The following is a 22,343-nucleotide window of genomic DNA, read 5'->3' as shown; positions in this document are numbered from 1 at the left end:
TTTTGGATATTAATCCTTTGTCAGTTGTTTCATTTGCAAATATTTTCTCCCATTCTGAGGGTTGTCTTTTGGTCTTGTTTATGGTATCCTTTGCTGTGCAAAAGCTTTTAAGTTTCATTAGGTCCCATTTTTTAATTTTTGTTTTTATTTCCATTTGTCTAGGAGATGGGTCAAAAAGGATCTTGCTGTGATTGATGTCATAGAGTGTTCTGCCTATGTTTTCCTCTAAGAGTTTGATAGCGTCTGGCCTTACATTTAGGTCTTTAACCCATTTTTTTTTTTTTTTTTTTTTTTTTTGCGGTATGCGGGCCTCTCACTGTTGTGGCCTCTCCCGTTGCGGAGCACAGGCTCCGGACGCGCAGGCTCAGTGGCCATGGCTCACGGGCTTAGTTGCTCCGCGGCATGTGGGATCTTCCCGGACCAGGGCACAAACCCGTGTCTCCTGCATCGGCAGGCGGATTCTCAACCACTGCGCCACCAGGGAAGCCCTTTAACCCATTTTGAGTTTATTTATGTTTATGGTGTTAGGGAGTGTTCTAATTTCATACTTCTACAGGTAGCTGTCCAGTTTTCCCAGCACCACTTATTGAAGAGGCTGTCTTTTATCCACTGTGTTTCCTTCCGTCCTTTATCAAAGATAAGGTGACCATATGTGTGTGGGTTTATCTCTGGGCTTTCTATCCTGTTCCATTGATCTATATTTCTGTTTTTGTGCCAGTACCATACTGTCTTGATTACTGTGGCCTTGTAGTATAGTCTGAAGTCAGGGAGCCTGATTCCACCAGGTCCATTTTTTGTTCTCAAGATTGCTTTGGCTATTCGGGGTCTTTTGTGTTTCCATACAAATTGTGAAATTCTTTTTTCTAGTTCTGTAAAAAATGCCAGTAGTCATTTGATAGGGATTGCATTGAATCTGTAGATTGCTTTGGGTAGTAGACTCATTTTCACAAGGTTGATTCTTCCAATCCAAGAACATGGTATATTTCTCCAACTATTTGTATCATCTTTAATTTCTTTCATCAGTGTCTTATAGTTTTCTGCATACAAGTCTTTTGTCTCCTTAGGTAGGTTTATTCCTAGATATTTTATTCTTTTTGTTGCAATGGTAAATGGGAGTGTTTTCTTAATTTCACTCTCAGGTTTTTCATCAATAGTGTATAAGAATGCCAGAGATTTCTGTGCATTAATTTTGTATCCTACTACTTTACCAAATTCATTGATTAGTTCTAGTAGTTTTCTGGTAGCATCCTTAGTATTCTCTATGTATAGTATCATGTCATCTGCAAACAGTGACAGCTTTACTTCTTCTTTTCCGATTTGGATTCCTTTTATTTCTGTATTTTCTCTGATTGCTGTGGCTAGAACTTCCAAAACTAGGTTGAATAAAAGTGGTGAGAGTGGGCAACCTTGTATTGTTCCTGATCTTAGTGGAAATGGTTTCAGTTTTTCACCATTGAGAACAATGCTGGCTGTGGGTTTGTCATATATGGCCTTTATTATGTTGAGGAAAGTCCCCTCTATGCCTACTTTCTGCAGGGTTTGTATCATTAATGGGTGTTGAATTTTGTCAAAAGCTTTCTCTGCATGTATTGAGATGATCATATGGTTTTTCTCCTTCAGTTTGTTGATATGGTGTATCACGTTGATTGATTTGCATATATTGAAGAATCCTTGCATTCCTGGAATAAACCCCACTTGATCATGGTGTATGATCCTTTTAATGTGCTGTTGGATTCTGTTTGCTAGTATTTTGTTGAGGATTTTTGCATCTATGTTCATCAGTGATATTGGCCTGTAGTTTTCTTTCTTTGTGACATCTTTGTCTGCTTTTGGTATCAGGGTGATGGTGGCCTCACAGAATGAGTTTGGGAGTGTTCCTCCCTCTGCTATCTTTTGGAAGAGTTTGAGAAGGATAGGTGTTAGCTCTTCTCTAAATGTTTGATAGAATTCGCCTGTGAAGCCATCTGGTCCTGGGCTTTTGTTTGTTGGAAGATTTTTAATCACAGTTTCAATTTCAGTGCTTGTGATTGGTCTGTTCATATTTTCTATTTTTTCCTGGTTCAGTCTTGGCAGGTTGTGCATTTCTAAGAATTTGTCCATTTCTTCCAGGTTGTCCATTTTATTGGCATAGAGTTGCTTGTAGTAATCTCTAATAAACTTTTGTATTTCTGCAGAGTCAGTTGTTGCTTCTTCTTTTTCATTTCTAATTGTATTGATTTGAGTCTTCTCCCTTTTTGTCTTGATGAGTCTGGCTAATGGTTTATCAATTTTATTTATCTTCTCAAAGAACCAGCTTTTACTTTTATTGATCTTTGCTATTGTTTCCTTCATTTCTTTTTCATTTATTTCTAATCTGATCTTTATGATTTCTTTCCTTCTGCTAAATTTGGGGCTTTTTTGTTCTTCTTTCTCTAATTGCTTTAGGTGCAAAGTTAGGTTGTTTATTCGAGATGTTTCCTGTTTCTTAAGGTATGATTGTATTGCTATAAACTTCCCTGTTAGAACTGCTTTTGCTGTATCCCAGAGGTTTTGGGTCGTCGTGTCTCCATTGTCATTTGTTTCTAAGTACTTTTTGATTTCCTCTTTGATTTCTTCAGTGATCACTTCGTTATTAAGTAGTGTATTCTTTAGCCTCCATGTGTTTGTATTTTTTACAGATCTTTTACTGTAATTGATATCTAGTCTCATAGCGTTGTGGTCAGAAAAGATACTTGATACGATTTCAATTTTCTTAAATTTGCCAAGGCTAGATTTGTGACCCAAGATATGATCTATCCTGGAGAATGTTCCATGGGCACTTGAGAAAAATGTGTATTCTGTTGTTTTTGGATGGAATGTCCTATAAATATCAAGTAAATCCATCTTGTATAATGTATCATTTCAAGCTTGTGTTTCCTTATTTATTTTCATTTTGGATGATCTGTCCATTGGTGACAGTGGGGTGTTAAAGTCCCCTACTATGATTGTGTTACTGTCGATTTCCCCTTTTATGGATGTTAGTATTTGCCTTATGTATTGAGGTGCTCCTATGTTGGGTGCATAAATATTTACAATTGTTATATCTTCTTCATGGATCGATCCCTTGATCATTATGTAGTGTCCTTCTTTGTCTCTTGTAATAGTTTTTATTTTAAAGTCTATTTTGTCTGATATGAGAATTGCTACTCCAGCTTTCTTCTGATTTCCATTTGCATGGAATATCTTTTTCCATCCCCTCACTTTCAGCCTGTAAGTGTCCCTAGGTCTGAAGTGGGTCTCTTGTAGACAGCATATATATGGGTCTTGTTTTTGTATCCATTCAGCCAGTCTGTGTCTTTTGGTGGGAGCATTTAATCCATTTACATTTAAGGTAATTATTGATATGTGTGTTCCTATTACCATTTACTTAATTTTTTCGGGTTGTTCTTGTAGGTCTTTTCCTTCTCTTGTGTTTGTTGCCTAGAGAAGTTCCTTTAGCATTTGTTGTAAAGCTGGTTTGGTGGTGCTGAACTCTCTCAGCTTTTGCTTGTCTGTAAAGGTTTTAATTTCTCCATCAAATCTGAATGAGATCCTTGCTGGGTAGAGTAATCTTGGTTGTAGGTTTTTTTCCTTCATCACTTTAAATATGTCCTGCCACTCCCTTCTGGCTTGTAGAGTTTCTGCTGAAAGATCAGATGTTAACCTTATGGGGATTCCCTTGTGTGTTATTTGTTGTTTTTCCCTTGCTGCTTTTAATATGTTTTCTTTGTATTTAATTTTTGACAGTTTGATTATTATGTGTCTTGGAGTGTTTATCCTTGGGTTTATCCTGTATGGGACTCTGTGCTTTCTGGACTTGACTGACTATTTCCTTTCCTATATTAGGGAAGTTTTCAACTATAATCTCTTCAAATATTTTCTCAGTCCCTTTCTTTTTCTCTTCTTCTTCTGGGACCCCTATGATTCGAATGTTGGTGCGTTTAATGTTGTCCCAGAGATCTCTGAGACTGTCCTCAGTTTTTTTCATTCTTTTTTCTTTCTTCTTCTCTGCAGTAGTTATTTCCACTATTTTATCTTCCAGGTCACTTATCCGTCCTTCTGCCTCAGTTGTTCTGCTACTGATCCCATCTAGAGTATTTTTCATTTCATTTATTGTGTTGCTCATCATTGCTTGCTTCCTCTTTATTTCTTCTAGGTCCTTGTTAACTGTTTCTTGCAATTTGTCTATTCTATTTCCAAGATTTTGAATCATCTTTACTATCATTATTCTGAATTCTTTTTCAGGTAGACTGCCTATTTCCTCTTCATTTGTTATGTCTGGTGTGTTTTTATCTTGCTCCTTCATCTGCTGTGTGTTTTTCTGTCTTCTCATTTTGCTTATCTTACTGTGTTTGGGGTCTCCTTTTTGCAGGCTGCAGGTTCGTAGTTCTCTCTGTTTTTGGTGGCTGTCCCCAGTGGCTGAGGCTGGTTCAGTGGGTTGAGCAGGTTTCCTGGTTGGGGGGACTAGTGCCTCTGTTCTAGTGGATGAGGCTGGATCTTGTCTTTCTGATGGGCAGGTCCACATCTGGTGGTGTGTATGGGGATGTTGGTAGCCTTATTATGATTGTAGGCAGCCTCTCTGCTAATGGATCGGGCTGTAGACCTGTCTTGCTCTTTGTTGGGTATAGGGTGTCCAGCACTGTTCGTTGCTGGTCCTTGAGTGAAGCTGGGTCTTGGTGTTGAGATGGAGATCTCTGGGAGATTTTCGCCGTTTGATATTGTGTGGAGCTGGGAGGTCTCTTGTGGACCAGTGTCCTGAGATTGGTTCTCCCACCTCAGAGACACAGCCTTGACACCCGGCTGGAGTGCCATGAGCCTTTAATCCACACGGCTCAAAATAAAAGGGAGAAAAAAATAGAAAGGAAAGAAAGGAAGGAAGGAAGGAGGAAGGGAGGGAAGGAAGGAAGAAAGGAAGGGAGGGAGGAAGAAAGGAGGGAAATAGCAAAGAAAGGAGGGAAGAAAGGAAGAAAGAAAGGGGAGAAGACAAAATAAAGTAGGGTAAAATACAGTTATTAAAATAAAAAAATAATTATTAAGAAGAAAAATTTCTATTAAAGAAAAAAAAAAAAAAGGGTCAGTCTAACCCTAGGACAAATGGTGAAAATAAAGCTATACAGACAAAATGTCACACAGCAGCACTCACATACACACTCACAAAAAGAAAAAGAGGGAAAACAATAGTATATCTTGCTCCCAAAGTCCACCTCCTCAACTTGGGATATTTCGCTGTCTATTCAGGTTTTCCACAGATGCAGGGCACTTCAAGTTGACTGTGGAGCTTTAACCCGCTGCTTCTAAGGCTGCTGGGAGAGACCTCCCCCTCTCTTTGTTCACACAGCTCCTGTGGTTCAGCTTTGGACTTGGCCCCGCCTCTGCGCGTAGGTCGTCCGAGGGCGTCTGCCATTCGCTCAGACAGGGCGGGGTTAATGGAGCAGCCGATTCGTGGTCTCTGGCTCACTCAGGCGAGGGGGGGGAGCGCACGGATGTGGGGCGAGTCCGCGGCGGCAGAGGCCGGCATGACGCTGCACCGGCCCGAGACGCACCGCGCGTTTTCCTGGGGAAGCGTTTTCCCGGGGAAGCAGTCCCTTGTTCCCGGGACCCTGGCGGTGGCGGGCTGCACAGGCTCCCGGGAGGGGCGTTGTGGAGAGTGACCTGTGCTCGCACACAGGCCTCTTGGTGGCGGCAGTAGCAACCCTAGCCTCCCACACCCGTCTCTGTTGTCCGTGCCGACAGCCGCAGCTCATGCCCGTTTCTGGAGCTCCTTTACGCGGTGCCCTTAATCCCCTTTCCTCACGCCCCAGGAAGCAAAGAGGCAAGAGGAAGTCTCGTGTCTCTTCGGCAGCTCCGCGCCCGTTTCTGGAGCTCCTTTAAGTGGCGTGCTTAAACCCCTCTCCTCGCGCAGCAGGAGGCAAAGAGGGAAGAAAAGGTCTCTTGCCTCTTCGGCAGCTCCAGACTTCAACCGGACTCCCTCCCGGCCAGCCGTGGCGCACTACACCTTCAGGCTGTTTTCATTCTGCCAACTCCAGACCTTTCCCTGGGATCCGACTGAAGCCCGAGCCTCAGCTCCCGGCCCCCGCCCGCTCCGGCGGGTGAGCAGACAAGCCTCTCGGGCTGGTGAGTGCCGGTCGGCACCGATCGTCTGCAGGAATCTCTCCGCTTTGCCCTCCACACCCTGTTGCTGCGCTCTCCTCCGCGGTACCGAAGCTCCCCCTCCGCCACCCACAGTCTCCGTCCGCGAAGGGGCTTCTAGTGTGTGGGAACCTTTTCTCCTTCACGGCTCCCTCCCACTGGTGTAGGTCCCGTCCCTATTCTTTGTCTCTGTTTATTCTTTTTTCTTTTGCCCTACCCAGGTACGTGGGGAGTTTCTTGCCTTTTGGGAGGTCTGAGGTCTTCTGCCAGTGTTCGGTGGGTGTTCTATAGGAGAAGTTCCACGTGTAGATGTATTTCTGATGTATCTGTGAGGAGGAAGGTGATCCCCGCGTCTTACTCTTCCGCCATCTTCTCGCTCCCCCTCATTCCCTCATTGTGTTACTTAGATTGTTTCTAGGGTTGGCATACTAGAAATATCACAGTAAACATCATTTTTAAAGTAACAGATGGTCAGTAGCCCTGTTTGTCTTATTCACCATGACTGACAGCACAGGGCCCAGCATAGAACAGGCTCTCAGAAAATACTTGTTGGATCCATGTGTGTAGCAAAATCTTAAAGTTCATCTCATTATTTTGTTAAGAATAGATTCTTAGATGTAAAATTATTGTGTCAAAGGATATGAACTACGAACTTTTTAAAAGGCTCTTAAATTGCCAAAATGCCAAATTACTTTCCGCAAAGGTTGTGCCTTTTTGCACCCTGGCTAGCAGTGTTGGAGACTGCCTGGCTTACTAACTTCATCAACATGTGTTATTAATCATGTTAGCTGTTTTGCTGACTTAAAAAGTGAGAAGTGGTTTCTCAGTGTTCTTTCAATTTGATTTTTTAAATTCCTATGAGGTAGGAAGTTATTTTCTTGTATCTGATAGACAGTGTAAATGTCTGTGTGCCGTGCTCATTTTTATATTGAAATACTGTGGTTCTTCTTATTAATTTGCAAAGCTCACTAGAAAGTACTGACTATTGATTGCAATTTTTTCAATTTATGTTTTATTTTATTTTTTTGAGGAGGGATATGCAGAGGCTTTAAAATCCTGTATGGTCAAAACTATCTTTTCCTTTGTGATGTTTTTCCTATTACTTTTTTTTTAAACTTTTTTAAAAAAACATTTATTTATTTGGCTGTACCAGGTCTTAGTTGCAGCATGCAGGATCTTTAGTTGCAGCATGCAAACTCTTAGTTGCAGCATGTGGAATCTAGTTCCCTGACCAGGGATCGAACCCGGGTCCCCTGCATTGGGAGCGTGGAGTTTTAGCCACCAGACCACCAGGGAAGTCCCTTTCCTATTACTTTTATGCTTGGAAATTAATTCCTATTCCAGAGAACCGTTAGATGATAATTTACACATGCTTCTAATTTTTTTTTTTTTTTTTTTTTTTTTTTTGCGGTATGCGGGCCTCTCACTGTTGTGGCCTCTCCCGTTGCGGAGCACAGGCTCCGGACGCGCAGGCCCAGTGGCCATGGCTCACGGGCTTAGCCGCTCCGCGGCATGTGGGATCTTCCCGGACCAGCGCACAAACCCGTGTCTCCTGCATCGGCAGGCGGATTCTCAACCACTGCGCCACCAGGGAAGCCCTCTAATATTTTATAAAAATTTATTTTGGCAGTAGTATGAGGTAGGGCTCAACCTGAATTATTTTTCTGAATTGTCGACTTCTCCAGTGTAAGAGGTTGGACTGACTCAAGATATGCTCTTTATTTTACAATAAGTTTTTTATATATAAGAGTTGGTTTTACAGACTACTGTTTGTTCTAATATTATAATATTTATAGTTTTATAATATATTAAAATAATTGATAACACAATCCTGTCTCTTAAAAAAGAAGATTAGTCTTGTTCTTTTAGAGGAACATTAGAATAATTTGTCAGACATCAAATGAAGATCTCATTAGGAGCTAATTTTTTTCTTTTCCATTAGGGTTTATTATAGGATATTGAATATAGTTCCCTGAGCTATGCAATAGCTGTTGTTTATACATTCTATATATAATAGTTTGTATCTGCTAGTCCCAAACTCCCCATCCATCACTCCTCCACACCCCTCCCCCTTGGCAAGCACAAGTCTGTTCTCTATGTGAGTCTGTTTCGTATATAAGTTCATTTGTGTCATGTTTTAGGTTCCACAGATAAGTGATATCATATGGTATTTGTCTTTCTCTTTCTGACTTACTTCACTTAGTATGATCATCTCTAGGTCCATCCATGTAGCTGCAAATGGCATTATTTTATTCTTTTTTATGGCTGAGTAATATTCCACTGTATATATATATACCATATCTTCTTTATCCATTCATCTGTTGATGGACATTTAGGTTGTTTCCATGACTTGGCTATTGTAAATAGTGCTGCTATGAACAAAGGGGTGCTTGTATCTTTTCAAATTAGAATTTTCTCTGGATATATGCCCAAGAGTGGAATGGCTGAATCATATGGTAGATCTATTTTTAGTTTTCTGAGGAACCTCCATACTGTTTTCCATAGTGGCTGCACCAACTTACATTCCAACCAACAGTGTAGGAAGGCTTCCCTTTTCTGCACACCCTCCCCAGCATTTGTTATTTGTAGATGTTTTAATGATGGCCATTCTGACTGGTGTGAGGTGGTATGTCATTTTAATTTTGATTTGCACTTCTCTAATGATTAGTGATGTTGAGCATCTTTTCATGTGTCTGTTGGCCATCTGTATGCCTTATTTGGAGAAATGTCTATTTAGATCTTCTGCCCATTTTTTATTGTTTTTTTTTTTTTATATTGAGCTGTATGTTAGTATATTTTGAAAATTAACCCCCTGTTGGTTGCATCATTTGCAGATATTTTCTCCCAGTCTGTAAGTTGTCTTTTCATTTTGTTTATGGTTTCCTTTGCTGAGGAGCTAATGAAAATTGATGAAATAATCAGGAAATCAGGCACCTTTACAGAGTCCATTTTCAGGTTGTAGTTAGCTACTACTTCCAATGTATCTGTATTGCCACATCCCAGCACTGTAAGAGTTGGGGTCTAAATAAGCACAGAGTTTCTCTAATTTCCTGGCATAGGTGCCCATGTGGGTATAGACAGGAAGAATGTGAATCTGAGTTTCTCTTGGGTCATCCCAGTGCTGCCGATATGACTCACAGCCCTCCCAGAGGATTTACTTCCAATCCAGATGGGTTTAGGTTCTAGGAAGCGCCTATGAAGGAAAAAGGCCTTGGGTTCTGGAGATACACTCACCTAAGATTTGTAGCCTCAAGGATATGAATATCCCATTCCAGATACATGGGCACCCCAATTCTGCTCAGATGATAATGCCAGTATTATTGCATACTGCTACATCATGGAGACAAGAAAGTTCTTAGAATATGACCACCAAATTCTTGGAATAGGGCATTACTCAGTCTCATGCCACATCACTTGGTGTTCCTTTTTAGTCGAAGATAATTTTCTATAAAATTTTTCTTGATCATATTTGTTCTTTTTCTTAAGAAGTGGTCAGGAGTAAGATAAATGCATAACATGTCTCTCAATTTCCATTTGATATTTTTGAATTTTTCTTTTGTCTTTTTCGGATTATTAAATAAGTACAAACTCATTTAGCCCATTAAAAGGTATTAATTAATTGCACAGTTATACCGGCTCAACTTAAAATAAATCTTGAATCTTTGGATTTCTAATCAAATGCTTATATCCAAAATCTTCCCAGTTTTATCAATTTTTTGTGTCTAGTAAAAAAAAGCTTACTGAAATTGTACTTCTTAGGATATTGAAGCAGTAAGGTTTTGAATATATGATATGAGAATATTTTAATAGGTCATGTTTAGAGAAAACATCATTTACTAATAATTTAGAATCTAATAAAATGTAGAAGAAAAAGTGGATGATACGTTGGGCAAGGTGAGACTAAAAAGAACAAGCCTGGGATGAGGTGACTCATGCACATGTGTGCTCATTTATACACACACACACACACACACACACACACACACACATGCACACACACACATTTTACACGGACAACCCCCCCCTCCCGCCATAGAGATTTTTGGAGGCAGATGTAGGATTTGTTTGCAGAAATGCAGGTGCAAGAAGTTTATGGGAATTTTAGTTCATTTCAGGGCAGTTATTCATTAGCATCATTAAGCTCATTCCCCCCAGCGTGAGCAGTGAGGGTAACTTGAATTATTAAAAAGTAACCAAATCAGGGTGTCTTGCTCCTAAGCATCCAGGTAGCATTCATTACTCTGCTGGTCTATTTAATACCCTCAAGCTGCTAAGGTGTTCTTTTATCCTACAGACTCCTACATGCCTAACCGTTGCACGAAAAAGAAAACTCTTGATCTTTAACAGTTATGAAGTGCCTGCTTTCTGGCATCTGAAGAGAACAAAAACAGGAAATACAAACTGCAGGGTGGTTCAGTAAAATTCCTGAGTTGGATGACGAAAAACAGTTTCCATCAAGCCAAGGCTTTACCTCTTGGAACACTCTCTCTGTCATCCCATGAAACCAACAGAGCAGGGGTGTTTCTCAACCAAGACCATCAGGAATCCAATGTGTAGAAATTGTCAAATAGCTGTTAATGCTGGCAGGACCATCTTCTTCCTGGTGACCCCCGTCCTTAGAAAGTGAAGCCCAGAGTAGGTACTCAGTAAGTATTTGCTGAGAGAATGAATGGATGACTATATGTGTTGGATGATTTATATTCATGGAACAGCTTATAATCATTTGGTGTTGAGGATGAGCTCTTGCCCACCTTATTCATCTCTTCCCTTGTTGTGAGGCAGTGGTTTGCATGACCCAGGCTGAGGCTTTATGAGCACCATGCTGGTCTCAGTGTGGAAGAGGTATTTTTTTAAAAAACATCTTTATTGGAGTATAATTGCTTTACAATGGTGTGTTAGTTTCTGCTGTATAACAAAGTGAATCAGCTATAAATATACATTTATCCCCATTTCTCCTCCCTCTTGCATCTCCCTCCCACCCTCCCTATCCCACCCCTCTAGGTGGACACAAAGCACCGAGCTGATCTCCCTGTGCCTATGTGGCTGCCTCCCACTAGCTATCTGTTTTACATTTGGTAGTGTATATATGTCCATGCCACTCTCTCACTTCGTCCCAACTTACCCTTCCCCCTCCCCGTGTCCTCAACTCCATTCCCTATGTCTGTGTCTTTATTCCTGTCCTGCCCCTAGGTGCTTCAGAACCTTTTTTTTTTTTTTAGATTCCTTATATATGTGTTAGAATATGGTCTTTGTTTTTCTCTTTCTGAGTTATTTCACCCTGTATGACAGTCTCTAGGTCCATCCACCTCACTGAAAATAACTCAATTTCGATTCTTTTTATGGCTGAGTAATATTCCATTGTATATATGTGCCACATCTTCTTTATCCATTCATCTGGCAACAGACACTTAGGTTGCTTCCATGTCCTGGCTAGTGTAAATACTGCTGCAATGAACATTGTGGTATATGACTCTTTGTGAATTATGGTTTTCTCAGGGTATATGCCCAGTAGTGGGATTGCTGGGTCATATGGTAGTTCTATTTTTAGTTTTTTAAGGAACATCCCTACTGTTCTCCATAGTGGCTGTATCAATTTACATTCCCACCAACAGTGCAAGAGGGTTCCTTTTTCTCCACACCCTCTCCAGCATTTATTGTTTGTAGATTTTTGTTTGATTATGGCCATTCTGACTGGTGTGAGGTGATACCTCATTATAGTTTTGATTTGCATTTCTCTAATGATTAATGATGTGGAGCATCCTTTCATATGTTTGTTGGCCACCTGTATATCTTCTTTGGAGAAATGTCTATTTAGGTCTTCTGCCCATTTTTGTATTGGGTTTTTTGTTTTTTCAATATTGAGCTGCATAAGATGCTTGTAAATTTCAGAGATTAATCCTTTGTCAGTTGCTTCATGTGCAACTATTTTCTCCCATTCAGAGGGTTGTCTTTTGGTCTTGTTTATGGTATCCTTTGCTGTGCAAAAGCTTTTAAGTTTCATTAGGTCCCATTTATTTGTTTTTGTTTTTATTTCCATTTCTCTAGGAAGTGGGTCAAGAAGGATCTTGCTGTGATTTATATCACAGTGTTCTGCCTATGTTTTCCTCTGAGAGTTTTATAGTGTTTGGCCTTACAATTAAGTCTTTAATCCTTTTGGGGTTTATTTTTGTTTATGGTGTTAGGGAGTATTATAATTTCATTCTTTTACATGTAGCTGTCAAGTTTTCCCAGCACCACTTATTGAAGAGGCTGTCCTTTTTCCAGGCTGTCTTATTGAAGAGGCTGCCTCCTTTATCAAAGATAAGGTGACCATATGTGCGTGGGTTTTTCTCTGGGTTTTCTATCCTGTTCCATTGACCTATATATCTGTTTTTGTACCAGTACCATACTGTCTTGATTACTGTAGCTTTGTAGTATAGTCCAAAGGCAGGGAGCCTGATTCCTCCAGCTCCGTTTTTCATTCTCAAGATTTCTTTGGCTATTCGGGCTCTTTTGTGTTTCCATACATATTGTGCAATGTTTTGTTCTAGTTCTGTGAAAAATGCCATTGGTAGTTTGATAGGAATTGCACTAAATCTATATATTGCTTTGGGTAGTAGAGTCATTTTCACAATGCTGATTCTTCCAATTCAAGAACATGGTATATCTCTCCATCTATTTGTATCATCTTTAATTTCTTTCATCAGTATCTTATAGTTTTCTGCATACAGGTCTTTTGTCTCCTTAGATAGGTTTATTCCTAGATATTTTATTCTTTTGGTTGCAATGGTAAATGGGAAGTTTTCTTAATTTCACTTTCAGATTTTTCATCATTAGTGTATAGGAATGCAAGAGATTTCTGCACATTAATTTTGTATCCTGCTACTTTACCAAATTCATTGATTAGCTCTAGCAGTTTTCTGGTAGCATCTTTAGGATTCTCTATGTATACTATCATGTCATCTGCAAACAGTGACAGCTTTGCTTCTTCTTTTCCTATTTGGATTCCTTTTATTTCTTTTTCTTCTCTGATTGCTGTGGCTAACACTTCCAAAACACAGAGGTGATCTCCCTGTGTTATGCGGCAGCTTCCCACTAGCTATCTAATTTACATTTGGTAGTGTATATATGTCCCTGCCACTCTCTCAATTCGTCACAGCTAACCCTTCCCCCTCCCCATATCCTCAAGTCCATGCTCTAGTAGGTCTGTATTTTATTCCCATCCTACCACTAATCTCTTCATAACATTTTTTTTCTTAGAGTCCATATATATGTGTTAGCATACAGTATTTGTTTTTCTCCTTCTGACTTACTTCACTCTGTATGACAGACTCCAGGTCTATCCACCTCATTACAAATAACTCAGTTTCATTTCTTTTTATGGCTGAGTAATATTCCATTGTATATATGTGCCACATCTTCTTTATCCATTCATCTGTCAACAGACAGAGTGTTTTCTTAATTTACCTCTCAGATTTTTCATCATTAGTGTACAAGAATACCAGAGATTTCTGTGCATTAATTTTGTATCCTACTACTTTACCAAATTAATTGATTATGTCTAGTAGTTTTCTGGTAGCATCTTTAGGATTCTCTATGTATACTATCATGTCATCTGCAAACAGTGACAGCTTTACTTCTTCTTTTCCTATTTAGATTCCTTTTATTTCTGTATTTTCTCTGATTGCTGTGGCTTGAACTTCCAAAACTAGGTTGAATAAGAGTGGTGAGAGTGGGCAACCTTGTCTTGTTCCTGATCTTAGTGGAAATGGTTTCCGTTTTTCACCATTGAGAACAATGCTGGCTGTGGGTTTGTGATATATGGCCTTTATTATGTTGAGGAAAGTTCCCTCTATGCCTACTTTCTGCAGGGTTTTTATCATAAATGGGTATTAAATTTTGTCAAAAGCTTTCTCTGCATCTATTGAGATGATCATATGGTTTTTCTCCTTCAGTTTGTTGATATGGTGTATCACGTTGATTGATTTGCGTATATTGAAGAATTCTTGCATTCCTGGAATAAACCCCACTTGATCATGGTGTATGATCCTTTTAATGTGCTGTTGGATTCTGTTTGCTAGTATTTTGTTGAGGATTTTTGCATCTATGTTCATCAGTGATATTGGCCTGTAGTTTTCTTTCTTTGTGACGTCTTTGTCTGATTTTGATATCAGGGTGATGGTGGCTTCATAGAATGAGTTTGGGAGTGTTCCTCCCTCTGCTATCTTTTGGAAGAGCTTGAGAAGGATAGGTGTTAGCTCTTCTCTAAATGTTTGATAGAATTCGCCTGTGAAGCCATCTGGTCCTGGGCTTTTGTTTGTTGGAAGATTTTTAATCACAGTTTCAATTTCAGTGCTTGTGATTGGTCTGTTCATATTTTCTATTTTTTCCTGGTTCAGTCTTGGCAGGTTGTGCATTTCTAAGAATTTGTCCATTTCTTCCAGGTTGTCCATTTTATTGGCATACAGTTGCTTGTAGTAATCTCTCATGATCCTTTGTATTTCTGCAGTGTCAGTTGTTGCTTCTCCTTTTTCATTTCTAATTGTATTGATTTGAGTCTTCTCCCTTTTTTTCTTGATGAGTCTGGACAATGGTTTATCAATTTTGTTTATCTTCTCAAAGAACCAACTTTTAGTTTTATTGATCTTTGCTCTCATTTCCTTCATTTCTTTTTCATTTCTTTCTGATCTGATCTTTATGATTTCTTTCCTTCTGCTAACTTTGGGAGTTTTTTTGTTCTTCTTTCTCTAATTGCTTTAGATGTAAGGTTAGGATGTTTATTTGAGATGTTTCTTGTTTCTTAAGGTAGGATTGTATTGCTATAAACTTCCCTCTTAGAACTGCTTTTGCTGCATCCCATAGGTTTTGGGTCATCGTGTTTTCATTGTCATTTGTTTCTAGGCATTTTTTGATTTCCTCTTTGATTTCTTCAGTGATCACTTCGTTATTAAGTAGTGTATTGTTTAGCCTCCATGTGTTTGTGTTTTTTACAGATCTCTTCCTGTAATTGATATCTAGTCTCATAGCGTTGTGGTTGGAAAAGATACTTGATACGATTTCAATTTTCTTAAATTTACCAAGGCTTGATTTGTGACCCAAGTTATGATCTATCCTGGAGAATGTTCCATGAGCACTTGAGAAGAATGTGTATTCTGTTATTTTTGGATGGAATGTCCTATAAATATCAAGTAAATCCATCTTGTATAATGTATCATTTAAAGCTTGTGTTTCCTTATTTATTTTCATTTTGGATGATCTGTCCATTGGTGACAGTGGGGTGTTAAAGTCCCCTACTATGATTGTGTTACTGTCGATTTCCCCTTTTATGGATGTTAGTATTTGCCTTATGTATTGAGGTGCTCCTATGTTGGGTGCATAAATATTTACAATTGTTATATCTTCTTCTTGGATCAATCCCTTGATCATTATGTAGTGCCCTTCTTTGTCTCTTGTAATAGTTTTTATTTTAAAGTCTATTTTGTCTGATATGAGAATTGCTACTCCAGCTTTCTTTTGATTTCCATTTGCATGGAATATCTTTTTCCATCCCCTCACTTTCAGTCTGTATGTGTCTCTAGGTCTGAAGTGGGTCTCTTGTAGACAGCATATATACAGGTCTTGTTTTTGTATCCATTCAGCCAGTCTGTGTCTTTTGGTTGGAGCATTTAACCATTTACATTTTAGGTAATTATCGATATGTATGTTCCTATTACCATTTTCTTTATTGTTTTGGGTTTGTTATTATAGATCTTTTCCTTGTGTTTCCTGCCTAAAGAAGTTCCTTTAGCACTTGTTGTAAAGCTGGTTTGGTGGTGCTGAATTCTCTTAGCTTTTGCTTGTCTGTAAAGCTTTTAATTTCTCCGTTAAATCTGAATGAAATCCCTGCTGGGTAGAGTAATCTTGGTTGTAGGTTTTTCTCCTTCATCATTTTAAATATGTCCTGCCACTGCCTTCTGGCTTGCGGAGTTTCTGCTGAAAGTTCAGCTGTTAACATTATGGGGCTTCCCTTGTATGTTATTTGTTATTTTTCCCTTGCTGCTTTTAATATTTTTTCTTTGTATTTAATTTTTGATAGTTTGATTAGTATATGTCTTGGTGTGTTTCTCCTTGGATTTATTCTGTATGGGGCTCTCTGTGCTTTCTGGACTTGATTAACTATTTTCTTTCCCATATTAGGGAAGTTTTCAAGTATAATCTCTTCAAATATTTTCTCAGTCCCTTTCTTTTTCTATTCTTCTTCTGGGACCCCTATAATTCGATTGTTGGTGCGTTTAATGTTCTCCCAGAGGTCTCTGAGACTGTCTTCAATTCTTTTCATTCTTTTTTCTTTATTCTGCTCTGCAGTAGTTATCTCCACTATTTTATCTTTCAGGTCACTTATTTGTTTTTCTGCCTCAGTTATTCTGCTATTGATCCTTTCTAGAGAACTTTTAATTCCATTTATTGTGCTGTTCATCGCTGTTTGTTTGCTCTTTAGTTCTTCTAGGTACTTGTTAAACATTTCTTGTATTTTCTCCATTCTGTTTCCAAGATTTTGGATCATCTTTACTATCATTATTCTTTTTAAGGTAGACTGTCCATTTCCTCTTCATTTGTTAGGTGTGGTGGGTTTTTGCCTTGCTCCTTCATCTGCTGTGTGTTTCTCTGTCTTCTCATTTTGCTTAACTTACTGTGTTTGGGGTCTCCTTTCTCAGGCTGCAGTTTTGTAGTTCCCGTTGTTTTTGGTGTTTGTTGTCAGTGGCTAAGGATGATTCAGTGGGTTTTGTAGGCTTCCTGCTGGAGGGAACTAGTGCCTGTTTTCTTGTGGATGAGGCTGAATCTTGTCTTTCTGGTGGGCAGGTCCACGTCTGGTGGTGTGTTTTGGGGTGTCTGTCACCTTATTATGATTTTATGCAGCCTCTCTGCTAATGTATGGGGTTGTGTTTCCTGTCTTGCTAGTTGTTTGGCATAGGGTGTCCAGCACTATAGCTTGCTGGTCATTGAGTGGAGCTGGGTCTTGGTGTTGAGATGGAGATCTCTGGGAGATTTTCGCCATTTGATATTACGTGGAGCTTGGAGGTCTCTTGTGGACCAGTGTCCTGAACTTGGCTCTCCCACCTCAGAGGCACAGCCTGACGTCTGGCTGGAGCACCAAGAGCCTGTCATCCACACGGACACAAGAGTCTTCCAAATTATTCTTCTCTGGATATCAGTCGGTAAGGTAACTGCTGGTCATCACAATGCGTATTCGGAAAAATCCACGTTTTACTCCTGTGCTCTTTTACTTGTTTTTGCTAGCAATAAATATCATGAACAGGATACCCATTCACAAATGCCAAGTTCACCATTAAAGCAGATAATTCCATAGAGCTCTTCCCTACAAGACTGCCTCCAGTTAGTTCTCAAAGTGCCCGATTGTTTGGTGAAGATACAATCCAGGTGCAGAGCAGGGGGAAAAAAAGAAAACTGGGAGAAAAAAGAAGAGGCAGATAGAAAAGGAGAGACTGATAGAGGAGAGGGCAGAAAAAAAAGGGAAGACATTTTTTACAAACAAGGAAAGAAAAGGCTGGTAAGTGAGGAAGTCTTTGAGCTCTATGACAAGAATCAGAGTCTTGCTTTTTGCAAATCTTCTGTTTCCATGTAGCCTTTCAGATCCCCTTGGTCCCCAAGTAAAATTTCCAGATCCGGGATGCAGCCATAAGAAAGAATCCTATGTATATTTCACAAGTATCCCGTAATAACAGATCCAATCCGGTTTTCCTTGTACAGTCTTTGTTTCCTTTTGAAATGGAAATCCCCACTATGGATTTTTGTATTTTGTAAATTTGCATTTTCATATATACAATTTCTTTAAACCAAGGTTTTCAGTGGGGACAATTATACTTTGGGACTTCAGACACAAGTTTGGTTTTTTTCTCTCGTTTTATTTCTGTTAAAATATCTGGTTTTTTTCATCATTTAATTATTTACAATGCTCAGATCTCAAGATTCAGGAGAACTGGAAACCCATGTTATTTGGAGAAGAGCACAGTAATGAACACTGACAATGCCAAAGCCTTGAGAGTGGTTTCTGGTTGCCAAGCACGTTAAGAAGATTGTATGACCAACTGGTGTGCAGTGCATTATGGAAAAAAGCACACTGATTTCTAGCTCATTTCTTCTTGTAAAACTAGGGGAAAGGTTTATGAAAACTCTGAAGGGAAAGGATTTTTCTTGGCATGGTATGATTTTCCCAAGCTTGGCAGTAACCATAACCTGCCATACAGAAACAAAATGAAACAGAGTTTCATATGTATACCTCTTAGCAATATTTGTTCTATTAATAAGGAAGAACTGGAGTCTGGTGGATCAGCTATATCAGTCTTCTCCAGTGGATATGCTAGGATAATTCAGTGGATTTCAGAAATTTATGAAGTCAGCCTCTCAGCCAATGACTTGAGCCAACTTCCACCCAATGATTTGTGGGTATTTCACAGCTGAAGTTGTGGACAACTGCTCGCTGTCGCTGTACAGCAACACTATTAGTTCCCACTCTCTGCTTAGTCTATACCTACATACCGCAAGTGATCATCAGTTTCACTAAAAAGAAGTGGCTCCTCTTTAGGAACCTAAACCATTATATATGTCTATTGTGAGATTACTTCATCACAGCAAACTCTCTTCTAGATCCCCAAGATATGGACACTTCTCAATATTAACAAATAGCCTGAGAAAATATTAAATTTATTAACTCAGTCCAATGATTGGGGTCTAGTCTGAGTTGTAGAATATTTCCAAAGAAGATATTTTGTCACTTTCAAGAATACAGAGTAAAAATAAACCAGTGGGGTGTTGCTTATAGGGCTTTATTTAATAGATTCTGCAATGCTGACTTTTAGCTCTTTTTGAATTATATGGAGGCTGGTGAAGGTGTACACAAAGTTTCTTCTCCTAATTAATCTATGCTACCTATTTGCACCTTTACTTTTTAGAGTACGTTTTACCATCTTTTTTTTCAAGATGGTACAAGTTCAGACTATGAACAAAATATCCCCAGTTTCATATTAGTAGGGTACAAATTAATGAGGGTCATTAATTCTCCTCTCAGCATGATGTACACGTTCTGTGGAGACTACCCAGGTAGTCAAAATACAGTCCCTACTCTAGTGGAGATACAAGCATGTCTGATAACAAAATGTGAATATTTTTGCTTTGTTCTTTGTCTCTCTTACCAAGATTTCTGTAAAACTGGGATCAACTAGATAAACTGTTTCTCCATACCTTCTTTTTCTTTAGTTGTTCAAGTTGGTTTTCCATGTCTCGGCAAACAAGATGGAGTGGCAGCATTTGAAGTGAATGTGATTGTAATGAATTCTGAAGGCAACACCATCCTGCAGACACCTCAAAATGCCATCTTCTTTAAAACATGTCAACAAGGTAATCAGTGATGGTGATTCCAGAGAAGGCTCATAAGGCTTCCAAGTGTGATTGGGGCCAAAAATTGTAGCTAGATAGATAGATAATTACTTTGTATAATTAAAACCACACCAGTGGGAGGAGGGGTAAACGCAGGGTCCACTAATAGTACTAAGACAGACTTTCTCTGCTTTGACTGCACTCACAATTTTAGGAACTCCAGTACCCTTCAAAATGCCCTGTCTTGCACCTCTCTTCTTTCCCTCCTCCAACACAATCTTTGGGAGTCCCCACCCTCATAGCAAGGGTGCTAGTCATCACCAGCAACTACTACGACCCATACCCCCTGCCAAAAGCTTGGTGCGTTTGACTTCCCCAAAGATCACGCCAGTGATTTCTGCCAGGCAAAGGCTCCTCTCCATCACAGCCTGGATACCCAGTTAAGCATGAAGGCTTTCCCATGCTGTCTCCTTTCCCATCCTGATACAAGCTCTTCCAACACAGAGTTTAAGCCCTGGAGGCTTTCAGTGCCCTAAAGATTTACTAAAAGGTCATTCCCCCCTCTGTAAATGAATATTGAGGGCAATATCCATCATTCTGTTTCAGTGTGAATTTAAGGAGGTGCAGTAGATTGATGGGTGGGAGGAAGGCAGAACATAAAGCTTGCTTTGCCTTCTTCCACGAGCTCCCTACTGTTGGAAGTAAGATTGAGAGGCAGTATCTTACTTTCATGAAGACTTAGTGAAGTATAGGCAGTGTAGAGAGAATGAAGTGAAAGCACTGGTATTCAATAAATTATGATAATTGGCGTGCTGGGGAAAAAGTGACCGTTAGCCTCTTCATGCTCCCTGTAATTCACTCAACATGATTTGAAAGCTGTCTATATAAACCTTGTTTCTCTTTGGTGAAGCTGAGTGCCCAGGAGGGTGCCGAAATGGAGGCTTTTGTAATGAAAGACGGGTCTGCCAGTGTCCTGATGGATTCTACGGACCTCACTGTGAGAAAGGTAAGAACAGAGACAGCCAGCTTCCCTGCTTGCTTCCTAATGAAATGGGTGTTACACAGGAGCCCCACATGTATTTTTAACACATCACCTGAAATTATTTTTCTGGTCACATTATAAGGATTTGTGCAGTCTTAAAAAGCCACAGAAAAGCTATTGGAAAGTATTCTTCTAGGAGTGGTTTTCTGTTAAATCTAATATGTGGTGACAGGAGCAGAAAACTGGCACAGTGTCTACATTCTTTGTGGCCACTTTCACTCTCCTCCACCCGCCTCTGCAATTCACTATTATATATACTATGCTTTAGCATAATCTTATGAAGTTTTGAGTTTTATTCCCTCCACTAAAATTGGTTTTAAAAAGCTAGTATTATGAGTGATTTGAAAGTATCTACTCCAATTAAAAGTAGCTTGTTTCACAAGTCTACACCTGTTATGAAGGTACTCTAGGCAAAAAAAAAAAAAAAAGAAAATCATTTGTGTAGTAAATATATATATTTCAGTGAAATTACTACTAAGAAAGCTATATGAAAAAAGAGATGAACACGAAAATGTCTATTAACCACAAAGGTGTCTAAACCACAAGCTCACATTTACTGAGCTTATTTGACCAGAGTAAGCAAAATATTTTTCATCTTCAAAAAATAGATTTTTTTCTTGTTTGCATTGACTTTTTCTTTATTTTATTTTCTTAATTGAAATATAGTTGGTTTACAGTGCTGTTAGTTTCAGGTCTACAAAAGAGTGATTCAGTTATATATATATATATTTTGTTTCAGATTCTTTTCCCATATAGGTTATTACAAAATATTGAGTATAGTTCTCTGTGCTATACAGTAGGTCCTTGGTTATCCAGTAGTGTGTGTATCTGTTAATCCCAACCTCCTAATTTATCCCTCCCCCACCTTCCGTTTCTCCTTTGGTAACCATAAGTTTGCTTTCTATGCCTATGGGTTTGTTTCTGTTTTGTATATAAGTTCATTTGTATCTTTGTTTTTAGATTCCAAATATAAGTGGTATCATATGATATTTGTCTTTGTCTGTCTAGCTCACTTCATTTAGTATGATTATCCCTAGGTCCATCCATGCTGCTGCAAATGGCATTATTTTATTCCTTTTATGGCTGAGTAATATTCCATTGTGTGTGTGTGTTTGTGTGTGTGTGTGTGTGTGTGTATATGTATATATATCTCACATCTTCTTTATCCATTCATCTGTCGATGCACATTTAAGTTACTTCCATGTCTTGGCTATTGTAAATAGTGCTGCAATGAACACTGGGTGCAATTTACATTCCCACCAACAGTGTAGGAGTGTTCCTTTTTCTCCACACCCTCTCTGGCATTTATTATTTGTAGAATTTTTGATGATGGCCATTCTGACCAGTGTGAGGTGGTACCTCATTGTACTTCTGATTTGCATTTCTCTAATAATTAGTGATGTTGAGCAGCTTTTCATGTGCCTCTTGGCCATCTGTATTTCTTCCTTGGGGAAATGTCTATTTAGGTCTTCTGCCCATTTTTTTATTGGGTTGTTTGTTTTCTTGATATTGAGCTGCATGAGCTGCTTGTATATTTTGGAGATTAATCCTTTGTCAGTTGCTTTGTTTGCAAATATTTTCTCCCATTCTGAGGGATGTCTTTTCTTCTTGTTTATGGGTTCCTTTGCTGTGCAAAAGCTTTTAAGTTTAAATAGGTCCCATTTGTTTATTTTTAAATTTCCATTACTCTAGGGGATGGATCCAAAAAGATATTCCTGCAATTTATCTCAAAGAGTGTTCTGCCTATGTCTTCCTCTATGAATATTATAATATCTGGTCTTACATTTAGGTCTTTAATCCATTTTGAGTTCTTTTTGGTGTA

The 22,343-nt window shown here is 39.1% G+C and overlaps 1 protein-coding gene across 1 annotated transcript in view; it reads left to right on the top strand.

The window, feature by feature from the left end:
• WIF1 (WNT inhibitory factor 1) overlaps positions 1-22,343 on the top strand; it is a 94,373-nt gene that overhangs the window by 51,083 nt on the left and 20,947 nt on the right. The window contains exons 4-5 of the mRNA XM_059080353.2: positions 19,360-19,500; positions 20,390-20,485. Coding sequence (XP_058936336.1) covers positions 19,360-19,500; positions 20,390-20,485 — 237 coding nt within the window. The remainder of the gene's footprint in view (positions 1-19,359; positions 19,501-20,389; positions 20,486-22,343) is intronic.

This window comes from Kogia breviceps, chromosome 12 (assembly GCF_026419965.1).
Source record: "Kogia breviceps isolate mKogBre1 chromosome 12, mKogBre1 haplotype 1, whole genome shotgun sequence".
NCBI lineage: Eukaryota > Metazoa > Chordata > Mammalia > Artiodactyla > Physeteridae > Kogia > Kogia breviceps.
This window is presented reverse-complemented; position numbering and strand designations above follow the sequence as displayed.